We start from the raw sequence: 26,172 nt of genomic DNA, 5'->3' as shown, positions 1-26,172 counted from the left end.
TGTCCTTAGGTTAGTTAAGTGTAAGTAGTTCTCAGTCTAGGCGACTGATGACCTCAGATGTTAAGTCCCACAGTGCTTAGAGCCATTTGAACCATCTCTCAGGAATGGGTAGAGGCATCAAGTTGAAATTTATGTCAAATACTAAAGTCTACGGTCCCTTGACGGTGAAAAAAAATTTAAGTTTCAAAATCAGTGCAGTCAAAAGATGTGTCCATTTATGTCACATATTTTGATACTCGCAAACTCACTCATCAAAACCTATAGATGAACTACGTACACACGTAATTAAGTTCATTCGAAACCCACAGAGAGTAAGTCCTACTTGCACGAATCCGTTATTTTTTTAAAGTTTGGTAGTATTTATTTGTAATTGTGATTTAAAACTCAGCTGTTTATGCACTGTGTTGTTACACAAAACAAGACATGGCTCTTCGCAAACTTCCCTCAGCGATTGCGTGTTTAATTTTCAAGAGGAGATGTGGGTCAGTAAGTAGGAACAGTGGTCGCGATATGCAGCCGCATCTTGGCGGTGAAGTGCCGTGACGAGCGCGGGGACACGACGTAATCTAGGGCGTTAACGACGCAATTACAAAGCAGTTTCCTCTTTTTCCCTTTTACAGCAGGAAATGAAATGGCGGAAAACCCAATACTGTGGTGCGGAATTACTTTCTCTGCTGGCTAGAATTTAGGTGACTGGGCTTATTCGAGAGACGTGGCCCATTGATTACAGTGGTGGACTGGTATTACAGGTCTTACGGTTTCGATTTCCTGCTTAGCCTATCTTGAGTGTATTTATCCAGCTTTTTTCTCTATTATTTAAAGCGAAGACTGAGAAACTTTTTCGATTTCCACACTTTCCGGGCCGATATTTATTGTCTCTAGCATTTTTCACTCACCCCATTCGTCATAAAGTACGGGATAAATCACTGTTAGACTATTTTGTTGTAATCAATTCGCTCCTGACAGAATGAAATCTGCGTTTGGGTCTATTTTGAAAATCCGTGTCAGGTGCGCAGCAGAGGGTACTCCTCTATGCATAATGTAAGTGATCCTTCACAGCAATTTGCTGATGGAAAAAAAGTACATGGAGACGTCAGTGCGAGTTTCAGTAATGTTGTCTTCTCGATTGGTGATGTCCTTTCTTCTTTTACGTCTCCAAATTCTCCTTACTTCTTTCCAGGTAATTTTATTGCCCCCTCCGCCCTACAGATCGGGAGGTATTTCCTGAGGACCACCCATCCTACATTTGTTACCATTCCCACCCCAAATGAAGGCTCCAACCCAATTTTTCCCCTGAGGACCACCCATCCTACATTTGTTACCATTCCCACCCCAAATGAAGGCTCCAACCCAATTTTTCCTATTTAGCTGTAACTCCAATCCTCCTGCAAACACACGTTCTGCGAACAGTCTTACAAAAAGAAGTGAAAAACCGAGAAGGGGTGGAGGAAACGACATGAAACTTCACGAGTTGAGGGGATATGCGATGTTCATTCAGCGACCACAAAATCGAATCAGGTTAACAAACAACTGGGCCGTGTGACCCCACTCACTAATATGTCGTTGCGCCCCTTCGGTTCTGGATGCATGCACCTTTCCGGTTGGGAAGGCTGTCAAATGGTTCAAATGGTTGTGAGCACTATGGGACTTAACTTCTGAGGTCATCAGTCCCCTAGAACTTAGAACTACTTAAACCTAACTAACCTAAGGACGTCACACACATCCATGCCCGAGGCAGGATTCGAACCTGCGACCGTAGCGGTCGCGCGGTTCCAGACTATAGAGCCGGCGAAGGCTGTCACAAAGCCGTTGTATCCTCTCGTGAAACAAACCGGCTCATAACTGTTGCAAACTGGTCCTTAATGTACTTGATACTAGCACGGGGGGGGGGGGGGGGGGGGCGGCATGTTGACGTCCGAGCTGGTCTCACGTTGGTTCTATCGGGGAAAGATCTGGAGGCCTTACTGGCCACGGAAATACATTATCACCACCCAGCAGTTCACAGAGATACGTCCCATGTGTGGACGAGCATTGTCCTATTGAAAAATGGCACCACGACACTGTTGCAAGAGAATGTCACACGAGATATGTCTGTGACGTACCATTGTGCCGTCAGAGTTCCCTTAGTCACCACCAGCCATGACCTGAAGTTATACACTGTGTGATCAAAAGTATCCGGACACCCCCAAAAACATACGTTTTTCATATTAGGTGCATTGTGCTGCCAGGTACTCCATATCAGCTACCTCAGTAGTCATCAGACAGCGTGAGAGAGAGCAGAATGGGGCGCTCCGCGGAACTCACGGACTTCGAACGTGGTCAGGTGATTGGTTGTCACTTGTGTCATACGTCTGTACGCGAGATTTCCACACTGCTAAATATCCGTATGTCCACTGTTTCCGATGTGATAGTCAAGTGGAAACGTGGAGGGACACGTGAAGCACAAAAGCGTACAGGCCGACCTCGTCTGTTGACTGACAGAGACCGCCGACACTTGAGTAGGGTCCCAATGTGTAATAGGCAGACATCTATCCAGACCATCACACACAGTGGAAAAACGTTGTGTGGAGTGACGAATCACGGCACACACTGTGGCGATCCTATGGCAGGGTATGGGTATGGTGAATGGCCGGTGAACGTCATCTGCCAGCGTGTATAGTAAAATTCGGAGGCGGTGGTGTTAAGGTGTGTTTTTCATGGAGGGGCTTGCACCGCTTGTTGTTTTGCGTGGCAGTATCACGCACAGGCCTACATTGATGTTTTAAGCAACTTCTAGCTTCCCACTGTTGGAGAGCTATTCGGGGATGACGATTGCATCTTTCAACACGATCGAACACTTGTGGTGGTGTGGTTACACGACAATAACATACGTGTAATGGACTGACTTGCACAGAGTCCTGACCTGAAACCTATAGAACACCTTTGGGATGTTCTGGAACGCCGACTTCGTACCAGGCCTCACCAACCGACATCGATACCTCTCCTCAGTGCAGCACTCAAAGAGAAGCAAATTGACCTCTTGATGCCGCCCTTTCCCCTCCCCCCCCCCTACACACACACACACACACACACTCTCTCTCTCTCTCTCTCTCTCTCTCTCTCTCTCCAAACAAAGGTGTAGCACGTAGGAGCAGTAGCATACCCTCTGTTTGCTGAGTGTTTACTCCAATTTTGTAGTATATTTCTGCAAAGTTATTGGCATCTTTAGTGAACATTTGCAAACCCATATTCATTAAATTTCTGTGACTTTGTCCAGTGAGCGTAGCAAACTTGCGGCTATCTATCCTACCCCTCTTGCTGCTCATCAATAGCCCGTTGTTTGTGCAACCTGGTGCGGGTCCCATGTATTCGAACTGTATTCCGAGTTAAGTCGCCATAAAAAGAGAGGAGGAAGGTTATACATAAACGTTTGTCGATAGCGAGGTCATTATAAACATAGCACTCACTCAGCCAGGGAATGACAGGGAGTCTAAGCGGCCGTCGCCAACACGGAATGAATTTAATTTTGGAAATCGTACGACACACTAGATTTCTGAATTCACTCTGTTTAGCGGACGAACCCCAATCCTGTTAATGAACTGGAGTCATGCAATTGCTTTTGGGCACAACTGTATCACTACCGGGTGATCAAAAAGTCAGTGTAAATTTGAAAACTTAATAAACCACAGAATAATGTAGATAGAGAGGTAAAACATTGACACACATGCTTGGAATGACATGGGGTTTTATTAGAACCAAAAAAAAAAAAAAAAAAAGTTCACAAAATGTCCGAGAGATGGCGCTGGACAGCAAAACGTCACTGACCGCGCATGACAATCGTGTATAAAAGGAGCTGTAATGAGAGAGAGAGAGGGAATCAGATGCGCCAGCAGTCGCAGCATGTTGACGTTACTTGAAAAGGCGCTTTTAGTGAAGCTGTATTATCAGAATGGGGAATGTTCTAGTTCAGCGTTACGATTCTATTGCCATAGGAAGGGGATTCGAACGGGTAAAGGTCCGTTGACAAATGCAGCTGTGGCGAAAATGATTTCGAAGTTCGAAGCCACGGGTTGTTTAGACGATAGACCCCGTAGTGGCCGACCGAGCACAAGGCGTAATTCTGCTGAGACAGTTCAGGAAGAAATGGAGACTGTAGTAGGTTCGTCTATGCACGGGGAACTCAGCGCCCGTGCAGTCGCACGTCGCACTGGCATTCCATACACTACTGTATGGTTGACACTTAGGCGTACCCTCCGTGCTATCCGTACGAAATCCATCGGCATCATGAACTGTCACCTGGCGATTTAGTGAAGCGGAGGGCATTTGCGGTGTGGGCGTTTCAAAAGATGGCGGAAGATGACGATTGGTTGAGTAACGTGTTGTGAACCGACGAAGCTCATTTAACCCTCCGAGGGTCTGTCAACGCCCACAACTGCAGAATTTGGGCTACCGAAAACCCTGGAACTGTCGTGGAAACTTCATTGCACGACGAGAAAGTCACGATATGGGTTGGATTTATCACATCTACCGTTATCGGGCCTTTTTTCTTCGAGGAAATGCGTGATTCTGGTTTTGTAACTGCTACCGGGACGCGGGTGAGAGGTACGCCGATATGTTACAGAATCGCATCATCCCCAGCCTGGCTGATAAACACATGCTGGAACGTTCGATGTTTATGCAGGATGGCACTCCACCCCATATTGCTAGACGCGTGAAAGATCTCTTGCGCGCGTCGTTTGGTGATGATCGTGTTCTCAGCCGCCACTTTCGTCATGATTGGCCTCCCAGGCCCCCAGACCTCAGTCCGTACGATTATTGGCTTTGGGGTTACCTGAAGTCGCAGATGTATCGTGATCGACCGACATATTTAGGGATGCTGAAAGACAACATCCGACGCCAATGCCTCACCATAACTCCGGACATGCTTTACAGTGCTGTTCACAACATTATTCCTCGACTACAGCTATTGTTGAGGAATGATGGTAGACATATTGAGCATTTCCTGTAAAGAACATAATCTTTGCTTTGTCTTACTTTGTTATGCTAATTACTGCTATTCTGATTAGCTGAAGCGCCATCTGTCGGACATTTTTTGAACTATTGTATTTTTTTGGTTCTAGTAAAACCCCATGTCATTTATTCAGTTTTCAAATTTATACTGACTCTTTGATCACCCGGTATATTCATCCTATTTCGTATTCGTATACGTTGAGATTTTCAAAGATTTTGATTGATATGACGCGAATAGCGACCCTTAGAGCCTAATGGAAAGCTGGTACAATCGTAAATTTCGTGGGCTGTCTAGCTTTATGACTTGTAGATTTAGAGCTAGTGACAAGGCTGTACAACAGATCGTATTCTTGAAGAGATCTGACTGGGTATATCCACATGTAAAATGGACAGTAAGTGCCTGATCTCGTTTCGTCAGGGCCCAACTGAATGTATGTCTATGTCCTTTTAACGAATCTACGTCCGGATAATATCCTGTGGTCTCCCCATAATAAAATACTTGGTCGAATTACAAATTCAGTTAGGTGTGCAACATGGACGTGTTTATTGGAAAAGCCATTGACGCGATGCTAAATAAAAAGTTTTCGAAAGTTACGAATCACATAATTACGCGTAATTCTCTTCGTCTCTGGATTTTAGGGAATTAAACCTTTCTAATGATCGATGTTTCGGGCTCCGATCTCGTGCACCACGGACGATGCATCTTTGTTTAACATCAGTCACTGTAAAAGGCTAGCGATGCAGGCATGAATTTTCAGTGAGATATAACTACAGAGCGAGTGTAAGTACGGAGGCTGTTGCAGACCACTGGCATTCGCTGAGTGGCCCGCGGCAGGGCATCGGGTTTCGTGGTGGCGTGTGAGGGCGGCAGCGGCACGTACACCAGATACCGAGAACCTCTGGAGGCGAAGCGTCAGATCACATGCACGCTTTGCACACCGCTGTACTTCCCAGGGCACATCAACGAGAGAAAGGGAGTAACGGTTTCATAAAGTAATGGAAATACACTTCTTGCTATCAAAACTGCGACATCGGGATGGGCACTATCACGCCAGGTCCTGGTCCCGTGTTGTTGTTGTTGTTGTTGTTGTTGTTGTTGTTGTTGTGGTCTTCAGTCCAGAGACTGGTTTGATGCAGCTCTCCATGCTACTCTACCCTGTGCAAGCTTCTTCATCTCCCAGTACGTACTGCAGCCTACATCCTTCTGAATCTGATTAGTGTATTCATCTCTTGGTCTCCCTCTACGATTTTTACTCTCCACGCTGCCCTCCAGTACTAAATTGGTGATCCCTTGATGCCTCAGAACATGTCCTACCAAGCGATCCCTTCTTCTAGTCAAGTTGTGCCACAAATTTCTCTTCTCCCCAATTCTGTTCAATACCTCCTCATTAGTTATGTGATGTACCCATCTAACCTTCAGCATTCTTCTGTAGCACCACATTTCGAAAGCTTCTATTCTATTTTTGTCTAAACTATTTATCGTCCACGTTTCACTTCCATACATGGCTACACTCCATACAAATACTTTCAGAAACGACTTCCTGAAACTTAAATCAATACTCGATGTTAACAAATTTCTCTTCTTCAGAAACGCTTTCCTTGCCATTGCCAGTCTACATTTTATATCCTCTCTACTTGGACCATCATCAGTTATTTTACTCCCCAAATAACAAAACTCCTTTACTACTTTAAGTGTCTCATTTCCTAATCTAATTCCCGCAGCATCACCCGACTTAATTCGACTACATTCCATTATCCTCGTTTTGCTTTTGTTGATGTTCATCTTATATCCTCCTGGTCCCGTAGTGATGCTATAATTCAAAGAAACAGTATTCTTCCAGAAATTCAACGTGGTGCCACGTACCTGCCACGTGTTGTTAAGCGGAGCACCAATTTTGGCGTGCCTGTATCTGCTGCTGCATTAAGGAAAGCCGCAGTAACGGTCGCCGTATTGATAGTCGTGGTGCTCCAAACGTCGTCGCACTGACATTGCTGATATTTATCTCCCTCCAAACAAGCCCATTTCGTGTTAACGTACGGAATGTGACTGTAATTCTACATGGCTGAGAGAACAATAAAAGGGATATTCATAAATATGCAAACGCAACACCTTACCATGCCTAGTACGGTGTAGGAAACCAGTTGCCATTCTAAATAGCTTCCAGTCGTCTGAAAATGGATAAATCAGGTTCTGTGTGGTTTTAAAAGGAGTCTTATACCATTCTCCCTGCAAAATAGGGGCAAGTTCAGGTATCGATGGTGGAGGTGGATAGCGATCACGCTCCGAAGTAGACCACAAAGGCTCAATAATATTGAGATCTGGTTAGAGTGGTTGCCAGTTGAGATGGAAGAATTCATCCTTGTGCCCACAAAACCAATACTGGACGATGCTAGCTGTGTGAACAGCGGCCCTGTCGTCTTGGAGTAAAGTATCACCATTGGGGAACAAACATTGTTCTATGGGATGGACCTGATCAGCCAGAACGGTCACATAATCTTTGGCAGTGATGCGACCTTGTAGAGTAACCACGGGACCCATATCACGATATGGCTACCAAAATCGTCACTGAACGCCGACCATGTTACACTCTTGGGACGTAAACTCGGCCAGAAGTTGGAAACAGTGTGAATCAAGACTTGTCCGATCAGATGACTTTCTTCCATTGCCCCAAATGTGTGTGAAATCTTATGGGTCTTAACTGCTATGGTCATCAGTCCCTAACCTTACACACTACTTAATCTAAATTATCCTAAGGACAAACACACACACCCATGCCCGAGGGAGGACTCGAACCTCCGCCGGGACCATCCGCAGATCTATGATCACAGAACTTGCAACATATTGCACATTGTATAGAGTGCTGAGCACTCTTACATAGTGTTAAAAAGCCGGACAGAATTCCTTATGTATGATGATCGTACTGTTTCTGAGATAATAACCATAAGCAATATAACAGGTCATATTGCATGACATCTGAACTAGTTCTACCTTCAGTAGTCTTGAGTTCCTCAAATAAAATAATTCAATAATATTAGTTCCTCTTATGATAATAGTTAGCTGATGTCTCGGTATATCCGTTCCGGTAACGGAAACAAGCAAAGTGACTGCCGCGGATCATTTAGAGCTTACGTTGTAGGCTTTGTCACCAGGTGGAAATACAGTATGTTACCTCTAGCGTGTGAAGTTACGCTACTGTAATTGAATAAACTGAATAAAAAATGAATTTAAAGCGGAATATGCAGTGATGTAACTTCACATGTTAGATGTATCATACTGTATTGTCACCTGGTAACAATAGCTACTACTTAAGGTCTAAATGATTTTCGGCAGTTAGTTTGCCTGTTTCCGTCAGCGGGACAACTTGAACTGGTTCCCGTGCCATGCAGGATGGCGTGTTATATTTCTGAAGGTTATTATCTCAGAAAATGTAAGATCATCATACAAATGGCATTCTGCGCCGTTTTTTTTACATTACGTGAGAGTGCTCAGCACTCTATACAATGTGTAATAAGTTGCAAGTTTTGAGATTGTGGATCTGCAGATGGTTATCGAACTGGGTGAAACTTGTTATCTATGTAACAATAGTGTTCTAAAAGGATACTAGACTCTCAAATGTGGATCGTCTCCTGCTTCCACTGACGATGACAGGTAATGTTTACCTAGAATACTCAATGTATTTACATGAACATAGACGTTTGCTATAACTTGTTGGGCTGTACAGTATTTGTCAAACATACTCGTACTTTGCCACTCGCATAGTTGAGAGAATATTTTGAATGATTTCATGCCACCTGCAACTGACCATCTTTAATTTGTTTTCGTACTATTCGCACAATTTAGGCTTCAGGCCATTTTCGAGTACGTAGATACGTTTGTCGGCTGTTTTACAATAAAAAACATCTGATGAGAAAGATTTTCAATGCAGCTGTGGTATGATAATAAACTAAAAGTTAACAGTTGTATTAACAGAATCTTCCGTCGGTTCTTGGTAGAACAACATTATAATAAATGAAAAGCACCAGTTTGCTTTTGTTCTACATTATTACTTTTATTGTTAACCGGTTTTCGGCTTACAAGGCCATCTTCAGACATTTACTGAGTATTATCACCAAAGAAGTTAAATGTTAGCAGACAACATTGGAAGAGAAGTAACACATCTAGACTGAAGTAGAAACATACAGTAAGTAACATCTTTGCAATGAAAAAGTAAAAACAGAACAGTACATAAATAACAATGGAGTAGACAGGAAAACCTTTAGCACAAAATAGGAGTAGCATGCCTACATAACAGTTTCTATTAATAAACAAAACTAATAAAATAAAATAAAATTAGTTAAACATGGACAGTAATACAAGTACCAGTTAAAAGAAAGGCTTCCTTTTAACTGTTACTTGTATTACTGTCCATGTTTAACACCCCTTGTAGTTGTCTCATCAATTCTGTTCATATTTTACTTTGCTCATTTATTTAATGAAAACTGGTACACAGCCACTGCTTTGATTATAATATTAATGTTAAAACGCAGTACCACCACTCTCTCAAACTGTAGGTTCCCTCAAACACCTCCATTTTCCTGCATTTATTAATTTCTGTTTATCTTATTGATATTGCTTAAGTCCCTTATGTATTGCCGGCCGCTGTGGCCGAGCGGTTCTAGGCGCTACAGTCTGGAACCGCGCGACCGCTGCGGTCGCAGGTTCGAATCCTGCCTCGGGCATGGATGTGTGTGATGTCCGTAAGTTAGTTAGGTTTAAGTAGTTCTAAGTTCTAGGGGACTGATGACCTTAGAAGTAAAGTCCCATAGTGCTCAGAGCCATTTGAACCATTTTCCTTTTGTATTCTGTATTTACATTGATAACTGTCTCTTCTTTTAAGTGGTTGTGTATCATTTTCCGTGTTTCATACCTCCTGATGCAGCCTTGTCTAGTACTAATTTTATTTTATTAGTTTTGTTTATTAATAGAAACTGTTATGTAGGCATGCTACTCCTATTTTGTGCTAAAGGTTTTCCTGTCTACTCCATTGTTATTTATGTACTGTTCAGTTTTTACGTTTTTATTGCGAAGATGTTACTTACTGTATGTTTCTACTTCAGTCTAGATGTGTTACTTCTCTTCCAATGTTGTCTGCTAACATTTAACTTCTTTGGTGATAATACTCAGTAAACGTCTGAAGATGGCCTTGTAAGCCGAAAACCGGTTAACAATAAAAGTAATATTGTAGAACAAAAGCAAACTGGTGCTTTTCATTTATTAACAGTTATAGGTAGCATGGGACGATCATAATATTTATATTGTTTCTTTATTTTCCTGCCCCAGTTGCACCGACAATTTTGGTTAACGGTGACTAGTTTCTAACGGTTCCGTTCACTATTTAACCACAAGATACTGGTTCGAAGAGACACGTTAGAAAGCAGGAACTACTAACCCAAATTGTCGGCGCGGTAAAGAGAGAAAAATAAAGAAAGAATAAGGATGAATACAATTTCGGATCCTTTTACCAACATGTTGTTGGAATTCCTCTAGAAGTTCTTAGCAACTGTGGATCCACGTTCAAAGACACAAAAAATGACGTAATATATCATGTGGTATTATTCCAGTGGGGTTTGGTATCAAAATCTTTTCGGAAGACAAGGTATTGGATCCACATTTTCATCTGCGTCTGGAATAATTGCTCAAAATCGTTCAAATGGCTCTGAACACTATGGGACCTAACACCTGTGGTCATAAGTCCCCTAGAACTTAGAACTACTCAAACCTAACTAACCTAAGGACATTACACACATCCATGCCCGAGGCAGGATTCGAACCTGCGACCGTAGCAATTATTGTGAAAAATCGCTTGTGAGAGAAGAGAGTGCTGCATACTGGATGTCTAAAAGTAGAGTAGTTTTTTTTTCCTTCAGTCAAGGTCAATACGAGGAAAGTTACTGCTGGCTGGTGCGGTCCCAGAAGAGAGGCTGCGGCTGTAGGCGTCGGGAAAAGGGCAACCCGAAAGGGTGCGTGGGTGAACGACTGCAAAGTTTCTGCGAGCACAAAACGTGTACCGGAGCTGTGGCTTACCCGGAGAGCGGCAGGCAGGCGTATTCTTTCAGGTGTGCTCGGAAAAGTAATTTCCATGGCGGACAGCTTGTCCTCGGCGGGAAGCCTGTGCCAGAGACAGTTTCGATTACACTGGAAGCCGGGCAAGCGCGCCACTGGCTGCAGGGGCCGCGGTAACGGTGGCGGTCGCGCCCGCCCGATGAATGGCTGCAGTGTTTCGAACCGACTGACTTTGACGTGTGCGGACACGCACCTCACACAGCGGGTCGTATTTTATCAGGCGAGGCCTGTCGCGCGGATATGAGTTTGTGGGGCGCGTCACAAAAGCTGCGTACACCAGAACGAGAGTTTTCTGTCCAAATTTTTTCCTGTGCGTCAACTGTCTGTCTCTTCGGATCGAAGCAGTGTACGTCTCTGACATTTCGTTTATCTACGCTATGCCGTATACGCTATTTTGCACATATGTATATGGAATTCCAGGTCAATTGTCTGAAAATTACAGTAATGGCGAATAAAAAATTTTTGAGATTCTTGGGAGAACATGTGCGACAAAACTATTCCACCTTGAAACCTTCCTGTCTCCTCTATATCTCTTTTGTTAGGCAACCTTCCCTTCTACAATACCCTATGAAACCTTCCCTTTGGATTTCTATCTCTTGCTTAATAATAACAAATGAAAAATGGTCCAAATGGCTCTGAGCAGTATGAGACTTAACTGCTGAGGTCATCAGTCCCCTAGAACTTAGAACTACTTAAACCTAACTAACCTAAGGACATCACACACATCCATGCCCGAGGCAGGATTCGAACCTGCGACCGTAGCGATCGCGCATTTCCAGACTGTAGCGCCTAGTACCGCTCGGCCACTCCGGCCGGCTAATAACAAATGAAATCTTCCCTTTGAAATTAATTCTCTTTCTCAATAGTAATAAGTGCAATATTCGCATATAAATTTAAATGCTGCTTATTAAAAGTGTGTCCGCAGCTCGTGGTCGTGCCGTAGCGTTCTCGCGTCCCGCGCCCGGGTTCCCGGGTTCGATTCTCGGCGGGGTCAGGGATTTTCTCTGCCTCGTGATGACTGGGTGTTGTGTGATGTCCTTAGGTTAGTTAGGTTTGAGTAGTGTTAAGTTCTAGGGGACTGATGACCATAGATGTTAAGTCCCATAGTGCTCAAAGCCATTTTTTATTAAAAGTGATTTGCTGATTATTTCGACGAAGCATAGAATGTGTCGTCGTCGTGGCCCTCAGTCATTACCTGCAATAACCCAAAACTGTTACTGGATCGCCATCTGACTGCTACATCGAACTGCGACATGAATATACTTACTCTGTTTTACTATCTCTATGAGCTGCTGGTGGGCTGTCATAATAAGTGGCTGTATTTATTACCAAAGCTGGCGTTATTCTTTAATAGCGAAGCTGACGTTATTCTTTGATTAATTTGACTGAAGTTACGTAATTCATAGTTAAAATTTTTCTTGACAACAATAAAATTTTGCAAAGTTTTTCGTTGATGGTTTTTGGGATGGATTATAATCAGTAATGCAACATTGCTGGCAAAAATTAATTATATTCTGAAAACTTTTCTTCAAATATTTATTGCTGGTAATGAAATGATCTTACAAACGTTCATATGATACTTACTTTTTACAATAATCTTACAACTACCATTGCGCAAACATACCGTCAGTATTCTTGAGTTTCTCAATAAAAATAATTCAATAATATTAGTTCCTCTCACGATAATAGTTAGCTCATGTCTCTGTACATCCGTTTATAATCTCTTGTAAATCATAGCTGGTGGCTGGCAGGCACACCGCTCCTCTCAACCTCTCGCTTCAGACCTGCTACCGACTCGCTTCACATCTCGCTTACTACTGACTTCCTACGAATGCTTAAGTGCAGTCTCTCCCGCCAACAATACTTTGGTGCAGACATTCCCTGCTACCACAATTATTTCCAAAATGACAAATATTAATTATTCCTACTTAATCCTATTAATAAAAAATAAAAATCTTTCATAAATTGTGGTTTGACAATAGGCAGTAGAAATACACACGTCTTACAACCTGTTATATGGATATTATACAGCCGAAATACCCTCAGGCTGTACGAGGAGTGTAATAATTAAAATTCCAAAAATAGAATTTGCTGACAAATGTAGTGCTAAACTATTAGTTTAATAAGTCATTCTTGAATAACACTAACACACATTATTTGGAAAAAATGAAAAAGAATAGTAGACACCGACCTCGGGGGTGATCATTTTGGATTCCGGGAAAATGTAGAAACACGCAAGGCATTACTGAGATACACTGAGGTGACAAAAGTCATGGAATAACTATGTGTACATACACAAATGGCGGTAGTATCGTGTACATAAAAGGGCAGTGCATTGGCGAAGCTGTCGTTTGTATTCAGGTGATCATGTGAAATGGTTTGCGACGTGATCATGACCGCACGGAGGGAATTAAGTCTTTGAATGCCGAACGGTAGTCGGAGCTAGACGCGTGGGACACTTCATTTCGGAAATCATTAGGGAATTCAATACTTCTTGATACACAGTGTCAAGAGCGTGCCGAGAATACAAAATTTCGAGCATTACCTCTCACCACGCACAACGCAGTGGCTGACGGCCTTCACTTAGTGACCGACGGCAGCGGCGTCTGCGTAGAACTGTCAGTGCTGACAGACAAGCGACACAGCGTGAAACAACGGCAGAAATAAATGTGAGACGTACGACGAACGGATCCGTTAGGACAGTTCGGCGAAATTTGGCGTGAGTAGGCCATGCCGGCAGACGACCGACGCGAGTGCCTTTGCTGACAGCACGACATCGCCTCTCCTGAACTCGTAATTATATCGGTTGGACCGTAGACGACTGGAAAACCGTGACCTGGTCAGATGAGTCCCGGTTTCAGTTGGTTCGAGTATGGTATAGACCCCACGAATCCATGGACCCAAGCTATGAACAAGGCACTGTGCAAGCTGGTGGTGACTCCACAATGGTGTGGACAGTGTCTTTACATGGAATGGACTGTGTACTCTGGATATTCAGCTATTTGGAGACCATTTGGTTCAAATGGCTCTAAGCACTATGGGACTTAACATTTGAGGTCATCAATCCCCTAGAACTTAGAACTACTTAAACCTAACTAACCTAAGGACATCACACACATCCATGCCCGAAGCAGGATTCGAACCTGCGACACCGTAGCGGTCGCGCGGTTCCAGACTGTAGTGCCTAGAACCGGTCGGCCACATACCGGCAGAGACCGTTTGCAGTCATTCACGGATGTCTTGTTCGAGAGCAACGATGAAATTTTTATGGATGACAATGCGCGATGTCACAGGGCCACAGTTGTTCGCGATTGGTTTGAAGAACATTCTGGACGGTTAGAGCGAATAGTTTGGCCACCCAGATCGCCCGACACGAATCCTATCGAACATTTATAGGACATAACATAGAGGTCAGTACGTGCACGAAATCCTGCACCGGCAACACTTTCGCAGTTATGGACGTCTATATGGAAACAAGGTGGCTCAATATTTCTGCGGGGGAGTTGCAACAACATGCTAAGTCCATGCCACGTAGAGTTGCTGCATTACATCGGGGAAAAGGGGGTCCAGCACGATGTTAGGAGGTATCTTATGACTTTTGTAACCGCAATGGATCTCACATGATTGGTTGGAAAAAGGCAAACCTACGTTTATTGTACCGAGCGAGGTGGCGCAGTGGTTAGCACACTGGAATCATTCAAATCCCCGTCCGGCCACCAAGATTTAGGTTTTCCGTGATTCCCATAAATCGCCTTATGCAATGCTGGGGTATTTCCCCTGACAAAGGTATGGCCAATTTCCATCCTCATTTTCCGCAATCGGAGCTTGCGATCCTTCTTAACGATCGCGCTATCGACGGTACGTTAAACTCTAGTTTTCCTTCCTTCTTTTACGTTTATAAAATTTATATATTTATAGAATGTTCGACAATGTTGACTGGAATACGCTCTTCGAAATTCTGGAGGAAGCAGGGATAAAATAAGGGGAGCGATAGATTATGCACAAGTTATACTGAAACCAGACGGTATTTGCAGGAGCCGAGAGGCATGAAAGGGAAACACTGGTTGGAAAGGGAGTGAGAGAATGTTGTAACCTATCCCCGCTGTTATTCAGTTTGCACATCGACAGACCGCAAAGGAACCCAAGGAGAAATTGGGAAAGAGAATGAAACTTCAAGGAGAAGAAATTAAAACTTCGGAGTTTGCCGATGACACAGTAATTGTGTTATAGAGAGCAAAGGACTTCGAAGAGCAGTTGAACGGAATGAGTAGTGCCTCGAAAAGATATTATAAGATGATTGTCAAGAACAGTAAAACAAGGATAATGGAATGTAGACGATTAAATCAGATGATAATGAGGGAGTTAGATTAGGTAGTGAGAGACCAAAAGTGTGTCTTTTCTCAGTTTTTCTGTTGGGGCGGCAAAATAACTACAATTGTCGTCGTAGACGGGATATAAAATGCAGCTAGCGACAGCAAGAAAAGATCTTCTGAAGAAGAGAAATATATTTAACATCGAATGTAAATGTATGTTTTAAGAAGTCTTTTTTTACTGCTATTTGTCTGGAGTGTAACCTTATGCAGATGTGAATCGTGTATGATGTAACAGTAGAGACAAGGAGAGAGTAGGAGCTACAGAAGAATGCTGAAGATTATATGGGTAGTGCAAATATGTAATGAAGTGGCACTGAATGGACTTGGGACAAAAAATACATGGCACAGGTTGAGACAAAGAAGGGATCGGTTGGTAGGACACATTCTGAGGCATCAAGGAATCGTCACTGTAGTAATGGAGGAAAATGTGTGTGTGTGTGTGTGTGTGTGTGTGTGTGTGTGTGTGTGTGTGTGACGGAGGGAGGGGGCGGTGTAAAGATGGTAGAGGGGGACCAATACTTGAATACAGCAAACAGGTACAAATGAACGACGATTGGTCGCAGTAGGTGCAGCGTGGAGATGTGCATGAAACCAATCTCCGGAGTGAAGACGCTACTACCATCACCGCTACTACTTCTACCACCTCTACTACTTCTTCTATGACGACGATGACGACAAAGAAGTAGAGAACTTGTGATCACGAATGCCTGTAAAAATCTTCTCGTGATTGTCTTACAAAGGACAAGATAAGAAATGAGGAGTAAAATACTGAATATTTTTATGTACCCAGTGCATGATGTTTTGCAAACCGTGAAAGCTCCTGCACTTGGAGCGTAACTTCTGTAACTGTACTTATTTAGACAGGAAGTTGAACCGAAGTAACAATGGTCAGCACGTGCATTGTTCTTGGCCGGTCTCTAAACGCATTTGGACGAATGCCGGGTTCATCTGGAACAAGGCACAAAGTCGGTTCTTCTCTCATTTTCTCTTTCCCAGTCCTATTTAATCTGAAGCTGACAATGATAAAGGAGTTAGAGGGTGGCCAGATGCCCGTCCTGTCACCAGTGCGTTTTGTGTTATCACACATGAAAGTATGAGAACGTTTTCGAAATGTTTCCAAATCGTGTAACTGAAGCGGGGACGTGGGTGCTAGCTGGATATTCACCTAATCGGTGGTGGGCAATCGCCTAGAAACCACATCCAGGCTGCCCGATACACCGGCCCTCGCCGTTACTCCACCTTCGGATTCGATCCTAGGACGGCGCGTCTCCGCCAGTCCCGGAAGCGGCTTGCTAACGCGTGTGCCTATCCGGATGGGTCAAGATACAAATTCGCTTCAAACATGAAAATACGCGGAACATAGTTTGCATTTTTGGCAGACTAGCGGTGTACACGACATTTCTGCACTTACATCAGGCCTGGCCAAGATACACGTTCCCGGGGCGCGCTCGCGCTGCTCTAGCGCGATCGTGTCCACTTAGCGGTCCTGCTTCCACCACCACTGCGGTATTCCGAGGTGTGAGTGAGACGGCTATATGACGGAGGATACACACGCGGGAAACTTGGGAACACGTGTTTTCAACATAGTGCGACTACTTCCAAGTGGCGAATATTGAACCATACCCTTAAGCAGGATTTTATCATTAGTGTTTATTTTCAAATTTAATATTCTGGCAAAACAGTACTTCTGTTATTTGATTAAGTAAGTACATTACATTGTGCTAATACAATGAACAGAGCTAAAAAAAAAGTACATACAGGCATTTAACATGTAACTGTGAAATTTATAAATTTATGCATATTTCGATTTTAGAATATGTAATATATTTGGAACTATGGCTCGTGATTAAGTCAAACACATGGATTTAAGCAGATTAATATATGTTGCACCCTTTCGTTGGCGGAACTTTGTCAACTGCAAAACAGAAATAATTTCACCCACATATGTTGAACCAAACATTGAAATAACTTCGGCGGCTTGTCTCTGTACCCGAGGATATTACTTGTGGAATAAGATTTTGTAGAAGTCTTGTAAATTCGTTGATTCAACAGGTCGTTGATCCGGATGCTACACTGTACATCTATCTGCTAAAGTTGATGTCATGAACTTAAAACTGATTTTTCCGTAGGATTAATTTTTGTTTGATAGCATCAATCTTGTTCGCCATATACACTGAAGAGCCAAAGAAACTGGTACATCTGCCTAATATCGTGTAGGGTACCCGCGGGCACGCAGAAGCGCCGCAGTACGACATGACATGGACTCGAATAATGTGTGAAGTAGTTCTGGAGGGAAGTGACACCTTGAATCCTGCAGGGCTGTCGATAAATCCGTAAGAGTACGTGGGGGTGGAGATCTTTTGAACAGCACGTTGCAAGGCATCCCAGATATGCTCAATAATGTTCATATCTGAGGAGTTTGGTGGCCATCGGAAGTGTTTAAACTCAGAAGTGTCCCTGGAGCCATACTGTAGCAATTCTGGACGTGTGCGGTGTCGCATTGCCCTGCTGGAATTGCCCATGTCCGTCGGAATGCACGAAGGACATGAATGGATGCAGGTGATCAGACAGGATTATTACGTACGTATCACCTGTCAGAGTCGTATCTAGACGTATCACATGTCCCATATCACTCCAACTGCACACGCCCCACACCATTACAAAGCCTCCACCAGCTTGAACAGTCCCCTTCTGGCATACAGGATCCATGGATTCATGAGGTTGTCTCCATACCCGTACACGTTCATCCGCCCGATATAATTTGAAACGAGACTCATCCGACGAGACAACATGTTTCCAGTCATCACTAGTCCAGTGTCGGTGTTAACGGGCCCTGGCGAGGCGTAAAGCTTTGTGCCGTGCAGTCACCAAGGGTGCACAAGTGGTCCTTCGGCTCCGAAAGCCCATATCGGTGATGTTTCGTTGAAAGGTTTGCACGCTGACACTTGATGGTGGCCCAGCAATGAAATCTGCAGCAAATTGCGGAAGGATTGCACTTCTGTCATATTGAACGATTCTCTTCAGCCGTCGTTGGGCCCGTTCTTGCAGGATGTTTTTTTGGCCGCAGCTATGTCGGAGATTTGATGTTTTACCGGATTCCTGATATTCACGGTACACTCGTGAAATGGCCACACTGGAGAATCCCCACTTCATCGTTATCTCGGAGACGCTGTATCCCATCGCTCGTTCGCCGACTATAACCCGACGTTCAAACTCACTTAAATCTTTATAACCTGCCGTAGGCACTCCTTGTCTTCTATAGGCGTTGCCGACCGCCGCGCCGTATTCTGCCTGGTCACATATCTCTGTATTTGAATACGCATGCATATACCAGTTTCTTTGGCGCATCAGTATATGTTACCAAATGATTCTCCCCATGTATTAAGGGACTTAACGAATTCAGATAGTTAGGTGTTTGGCAAGGCCTGCCTTATTAACGTGATGTGGCGTCAGGAAATGTCCGCAGCTCGTGGTCGTGCGGTAGCGTTCTCGCTTCCCACGCCCGGGTTCGATTCCCGGCGGGGTCAGGGATTTTCTCTGCCTCCTGATGACTGGGTTTTGTGTGATGTCCTTAGGTTAGTTAGGTTTAAGTAGTTCTAAGTTCTAGGGGACTGATGACCATAGATGTTAAGTCCCATAGTGCTCAGAGCCGTCAGGAAATACATATGGCGACAAAAACAAACGCCATATCCACGGCGAGCAAAGAATGATATAGTGTGTATATGCACAGTGAGTGGTCCTGGGAAGAACTATAATATTTCACAAGTGACAAGATCTATACTAAGCGACAGTCAACAAAGTCTGCCAGGAGGGGAAATGGTATTATGGTAGTATATGTATATAGTTAAGGCTCACCGGCCATTTGACCATCTTCTTCTGTGCGGATGCACAAACGGTGCCCGAACTCTTACGGGAATCGGCAAAAAGCCGCGAGTAATGAGTATAGTGGGCAGGGGCACTATGAATATTGTGCGGGACGATAAGTTGGGGATGTGGGTCTCACGGGGGGCATGCCAGAGATAAGTCCCTGCAGTCGCACTATCCTTTGTGTCCTCGGTGGTTCAGATGGATCTGCCATGTAAGCAGGAGATACCGAGTTCGAGTACCGGTCGGGGCACACATTTTCAACTGTCCCCGTTGACGTATATCAACCCCTGTATGCAGCTAGAGGTATTCATTTCATTGCAATTATGGTAATACTCTCCAAAGCGTCAAAGAATAAAAAAAAGAAACTCTTTTGTGGAGGGGGGATTAAATTAATTTTTTCCGAAGTTTTCCTCTGAAGTGCTCAGAAAGTGGCTGTAACCGCTATATTACATCAGAAACCAAAAACGAGAGAGCGACTGAAATTTAGGCTTACGCGTTAGCTAAATTCACGGACTCTGTATCACGTTGTTGGTGTTACGTTTGTATATGTAGGGAAATATTAGTCTATAGCCGTCCCTACTGTCATGATGTTCAACCAGATTCGCAATGGAGAAATTAAATTGTTATACATAACTTTCCTAATTTTTGTTTTGAAGTCCGGTATTTCCTTGATAGCATGTCTTAGGATTGCTGATCTGCTTATGCCATTTCAGTCTGTTTAGGAAGTAGGCGTCTTATCCACGGTTAGAATTCCCTCAGATTTTTACTTTCACAGTAGCACAGTAAAGGAGCTAAATTTTATGTAGTAGTTTGTATATTTCATAGAAAGATATTCAGCATTATTGTATTAAAGTAGTATTGCAGGAAGGCAATGCGGTTGTCGGAAATTGTCAGTTATTCTCAGGTTGGCAGCTGATCAAAGTCATCGACAGGACTTAATGCTTCGAAGAGTTGCTTGCTCGCATTTCTCAGACGAAGCGATGTGTAGAAAGTATGACTCATATCTGCATTGATTTTTACATAGAAAACACAGACAATGAATGACATACGATCTAGAACACCCAGTCATATTTACGCTATTTTGTCGCCTCGAGAAACCATGTCAGCGTATCGCAGAATGCTGTCTGGTTGCCGTGCTTATATACCGAGAGAGGCGACGCAGCAAAGGTACTGGACTCGCAAACGGGAACAGCGAACACCCTCTTTAGATTCGTTCTTCCCATAGTGTCCCCATAGCGATTAAGGCTAATGCTGGAACGGTGCTTGTGTAAACGGCACAGCCAATTCCATCCCCCTTCCTTTTATATCCGGGCTTGTGCTCTGCCACTAATGATCTTGTCGTCGACGGTACGGTAAATCCTATTCTTCTTTCGCCGGCCACGGTGGTCTAGCGGTTCTAGGCGCTCAGTCCGGAACCGCGCGACTGCTACGGTCGCAGGTTCGAATCCTGCCTCGGGCATGGCTGTGTGTGATGTCCTTAGGTTAGTTAGGTTTAAGTAGTTCTAAGTTCTAGGGGACTGATGACCACAGATGTTAAGTCCCATAGTGCTCAGAGCCATTTGAACCATTTAACTGCGTCTTCGTTTATTGTATTATGATTTGTGGAATATCCCAACGACCTGTTATACTAGATTAATAGTGATTCTTAAATATAAACCGCGATGCAAGCCATTTATGTAATAAACGAGTTAAATTTTCTATGCAAGGATTGTTCTATCTCCATTGAATAGCATATAAATCCATAAGTGAGTCACTGTGCATTCTATAGTATCCTGAGGGAACATGATATTATTAATTTATTTCATCCCTGAAATGTATAGGACCCTTCATTCTTTTTAACACTCTTCTTGTTATGATTTGTTTCAATCACTGACAACTTTAGTGGTGTTGATAACCAAGTCACCATCAACTAACAGTTAAGTGCCCTTAGTTTATGTTGCACCTATTGATTATAGTACTTGCAAATAACAGGCAACAAAAATGCGACGAAAGAGTGCAGAGCCTATAATCAGATTCATGTACTGCGACTGATACTGCAGACGCGATGTTTCTTGCTCGACTTCTGTTCTAAGAGCGACTAAAAATATCTCCTTTGAATCATGCTTGTTTCCACTAAATCAGTGTATGTGGTTTTCGTTATATTACACAAACTAATACACTGTGGTAACGTGGTCTGAAGGCCATATCTGTCTTTAAGGTAGCATTAGTTCTCCTGGCGTACTGACAATGAGTGACAGGGCCAAGTCATCTACGCTAAAGCTTTGAGGGATGGTTGCGTGTGCGTCCACACACACACACACACACACACACACACACACACACACAGAGAGAGAGAGAGAGAGAATTTTTGTTGTGTGTTGTGGAGAGAAACGAAATGGGAACAAGCAAGTATTCAAACTTTGAAATACCACGCGGAACATTGTATTCCTTTATGGTCCCTACGTTCTTGTTATACGTTTTTCTTTACGTTTTATCTGATCACTGACACGCTGTTTTAGCTGGAATACAAGAAAACGCACTTTGTGCTTCCAGGGGCTGCTACTAGCTTTTCTACTTGAGTGTCCCATTAGACCCCGTTGCACCAACGAGTGATAGGAGAGCCGAAGCATTCTGCCCTTCATTCTCGTTGCTAAAGTTAGTCTCACACGTCACTTTCGAGGGGACTCGTAAATCTCAATTTTTTTTAACGGGGTTAAAGTAATTGTCGAAAGTTCAGGACAAAACTGCTTTGTTGCTGATGTGTTTCATACAGAATACGGTACACATTCCACTAATATGTAGTTCGAAACCCGCTTAACATTTTCAAGGTACTGTGCACCGCAGATGAAACCGGATGGCTCCACATATCTGTAGAGTTGTTTCATCTACTTCCTGAGTTATTTCTATTTCAACAATTTTGAAGTCTCAGATAGCATTAAACAATTAATTCTCGATTTTTCTCATGTCTGAACATAATTTTGTTGTTAGTCAAAAACATGAATTCGTAACTTCAAAGTATTTCTCCTCCTTTCATTAAGATTTTTGTTTCCATGACTTCAGAATGAACAGTCACTGTTATTTAGCCGTTAGTACTTTCATCTCTCTCTTGTGTTAACTTTACCAGATTTTCGTTCATATCTTTGGTAAACTCTGACCGATCGTGAGCAAATTGTTAGGAGACTTATGTCTGCATTCTTAGATGCCGCTGATGGCTTAGATTTCAGTATCTTCGTTCCTGAGGCTATCTATAATATTACTCGTTTTCAATTCACTGCTTACTAGTGTTCTGAAACTACCAGACATACTTTTTACATCGTGAATCTTTTTTTGACGTTCCGCTTCTTTTTGTTGTGGGTATTAGGTTTAGCTTGCATTTTAAAAGTGTATTTTCCACACTTTTCAACGCTTGTAATGTTACCATTACGGCGGGAAACAGCAGGCTTGTTCTCGTGGCTACGTATTAGAAAATCCATTTTGACAGAGCAGCACCTAAATTTATCAGTCCTATTGGTTATCTAAAAATTAAATACTGGGCGTTACATCACATCTTTGATTTTAGGGATATTTTTTTGCCCCGTCAGTGTAAGTTAATAGACAACGGATGGTAGATGTAATAGACACATCCAGCTTTACAGTTTGTTTTTCTTTTTACGGAGTTCTTCTCCAGTTGTTAATTTAAAAGACACTTTCTCACTTAACATCCCTTCTAACGTGACTTCAGCAACGCAAATGGGTTCCTGCACAACACTTCCTTACCACACGTTACTCCGAAAAATGGTTCAAATGGCTCTGAGCACTATGGGACTTAACATTTGAGGTCATCAGTCCCCTAGAACTTAGAACTACTTAAACCTAACTAACCTAAGGACATCACAGACATCCATACCCGAGGCAGGATTCGAACCTGCGACACCGTAGCGGTCGCGCGGTTCCAGACTGTAGCGCCTAGAACCGCCACAGCGGCCGGCCGTTACTCAGAAGATCCGTGTAATTTACTCTAGTTTTAAATTTGAACCTTCTCCATTACATCAAACTAACATAACCCTTAAGGGAGTGGGTAAACAGCGCCATGGTACCCGAGTGAAGTTTACTTATCTTCGTCCTGCACACTGTTTCACACTCCGCGTACGGTGAACGTCAATATTTGTTCGCCCTGCAACGCTATTTCACCATACTGATATTGATTGAGCCCTAAACAGAACATGATCTGCCGTCTAAACATTGTGGAATGCGATGTATATGCTTTCTGTCTGTTACACTTACTTGCTTACATAGCCAGCACTTCATCAACCTCGAAGATCATGTACCAACCTTACAAACTGCCTCTAGTAACTAACTGTTTGCATCCAGTTAGATTCGGTAGTCAGCTGTTATGGGTCCTTAATAGTTTCGCCCATCCATCCTTTCCTGAATCGGCCAAGGAGAAGTGTTTCTCCGGGTGTTACCACCATCACTACTTTCGAACTGTGACTTATGGCATTTGAGCACCATGCCCTATAAATCAAAGTCTGCTTTCCTTCACTTTCTGGACAATGTTTGGTTACGTTATCAACTGTCTACATTTGGTGTGCCATTATATTCCTCATAACTGAGTAGTGTCCCATATCTTATATATATTACACATTTTGAACAAATGTAGAAAATGTGGGGACTAGAGAAACTACACTTCTGTTAATCGTCAGCCTGTTTTTACTGCAACATTATCATTTCTGTTACAGGTGTCCAAAGTGAAAGTGCAGTCGTGCAGTGTTTACAAGACTTGCTGGGACTGTTTAGGTGCCAAGGATCCATACTGTGGCTGGTGCTCTCTTGAAAATAAGTAAGTAATGTGCAAAGTCCTGTGAGACTTTGTCACACTTGGAATTGATTTTATCATTATCTAGGTTGCAGTGCATTATTTCTCTTAAAATCTAGTTTGCTTCAAGCAAATACGGTATTCTTGTCTTCATTTTAACTAGACCAAGCTTTGAAAATTGAATCACTAATAGTTATTGTAACACTACACTGAACTGAACTGAATTTTTTACTGTATGTTAAACTGCCTCTTTAATACGAATATAGTTTATCCTAAGGTCGCAGATGAAAAAAAGTCTATCTACTAAACCCTTTAAATGCAGTGCAATGATGTTGGCCCATTAGAATATCATTTATTGTATAATAGAACCACTAATTATTCAGACCTGTTCATTTACGGCTTAACACTATCAGAACTGGAACTAAATTACTGAAATATTTTGCTAGATGTAGCCTCCGCAGTGATTGCCAGGATGCTGCTAAAGACCCACTGTACTGGATTTCCTATAAGAGTGGACGTTGTACAACTATCACAACTGTGACCCCAAACCAGCTTCAGCGAACCACAGCTAGAACGGTATGTACTGTTGTACTGTTTCCTACAAGATCGTTTTCTTCTGTGTGTGTGTGTGTGTGTGTGTGTGTGTGTGTGTGTGTGTGTGTGAGTGAGAGAGAGAGAGAGAGAGAGAGAGAGAGAGAGAGAGAGAGAGAGAGAGTGTGTAAAATGGATTCAGAGATCATACGAATAAGGAATCATTTATTTGGTTAATAGCTGTTGACAACATTTCGTTACCACTTGCAAAATACAGTATAACAGATACAGAAGTGGTAGCTTATTTGTATTAAGGGAATTCATTCTTTATTTCACATTACTTGTTGCTCACAGTCTGTTAATGTTGAAACTAGGAAACTGATGAAAACCGATCATAATGATTTGACTGTACACTGTATCATGATTCCTGTATTTATTTTTCTTGCTCTTGAGCGAGGTCATGGATTAAATTTTTGACAGTTGAAAATCAAATGAAAAGAAAGGAAATGAAATCACCAAGCATGAAAATATTTCCATTATTACTACTGTATTGAATGATGTTCTACAATATAGCCGGCCGAAGTGGCCGTGCGGTTAAAGGCGCTGCAGTCTGGAACCGCAAGACCGCTACGGTCGCAGGTTCGAATCCTGCCTCGGGCATGGATATTTGTGATGTCCTTAGGTTAGTTAGGTTTAACTAGTTCTAAGTTCTAGGGGACTAATGACCTCAGAAGTTGAGTCCCATAGTGCTCAGAGCCATTTGAACCATCTACAATATAATTTCACATTCTCCAGCAGTACATTCCATTCTTAATTTTCCTTGAATGCGAACTTGACCGAATGAAGGTATCATCACATTTTGTAAGTTGATTGTATAATTGTATGTTCATAAATACTGATCTGTTTAGTTATGCTTGTGAATGAATCAGCATTTTCCTTTCATTATTATTTTGTTGCTTTACATGAATCATATTCCATGGATTTTGTGAAGAGAAGTTTCCAGGCTGTAGAAATAACTCTGGGATGTACGAGGGCGCGCTGAAAAGTAATACCTGTAAATTTTTTATTCTGTTCTCAATATTGGTTGAGATATTACATGTAATGCCTATTACTCAGGCGACTTTCCCGCTTCGCTGATAAATCCTCTGCTGCTAGAGGGCTCCAACATGTGGCATGTAACTTGGTGGTGTGTAACGTAACTATGTGGGCGCATGAGAAACAGCATGTTGTAATCGAATTTCTAACCGCAGGAAACGTGCTTCCAATTGCAATTCATAGAGAAATGAAAGACGTCTACGGTTATGATTGTATCTACACCAGTAGTGTGCGAAGTTGGGTTGTTCGTGCTCGTAATGAAGGGAAATGTGGTGCTAACCTAACGTTTGTGGCAGAGCTCGAAGTGGGTTGATCGTATATGGCAACCAGTGAGACTTGTTGGAATCGGATTGAAGAACTCATCAGAGAAAATCATTCGATAATACATGCAGCTCTCAGGTAAATGTGCCGTATTAAGAGTGTGTGTACAGGCCATCATT

At 43.0% G+C, this 26,172-nt stretch overlaps 1 protein-coding gene across 2 annotated transcripts in view; it reads left to right on the top strand.

Moving 5' to 3' along the window:
• Positions 1-26,172, top strand: part of LOC126248689 (plexin-A4) — a 995,564-nt gene that overhangs the window by 921,875 nt on the left and 47,517 nt on the right. For both annotated transcript variants that reach the window (XM_049949968.1, XM_049949967.1), the window contains exons 7-8: positions 24,030-24,130; positions 24,553-24,682. In XM_049949968.1, the coding sequence (XP_049805925.1) occupies positions 24,030-24,130; positions 24,553-24,682 (231 nt within the window). The remainder of the gene's footprint in view (positions 1-24,029; positions 24,131-24,552; positions 24,683-26,172) is intronic.

The sequence above is a fragment of the Schistocerca nitens genome, chromosome 3 (genome assembly GCF_023898315.1).
Source record: "Schistocerca nitens isolate TAMUIC-IGC-003100 chromosome 3, iqSchNite1.1, whole genome shotgun sequence".
Classification (NCBI taxonomy): domain Eukaryota; kingdom Metazoa; phylum Arthropoda; class Insecta; order Orthoptera; family Acrididae; genus Schistocerca; species Schistocerca nitens.
This window is presented reverse-complemented; position numbering and strand designations above follow the sequence as displayed.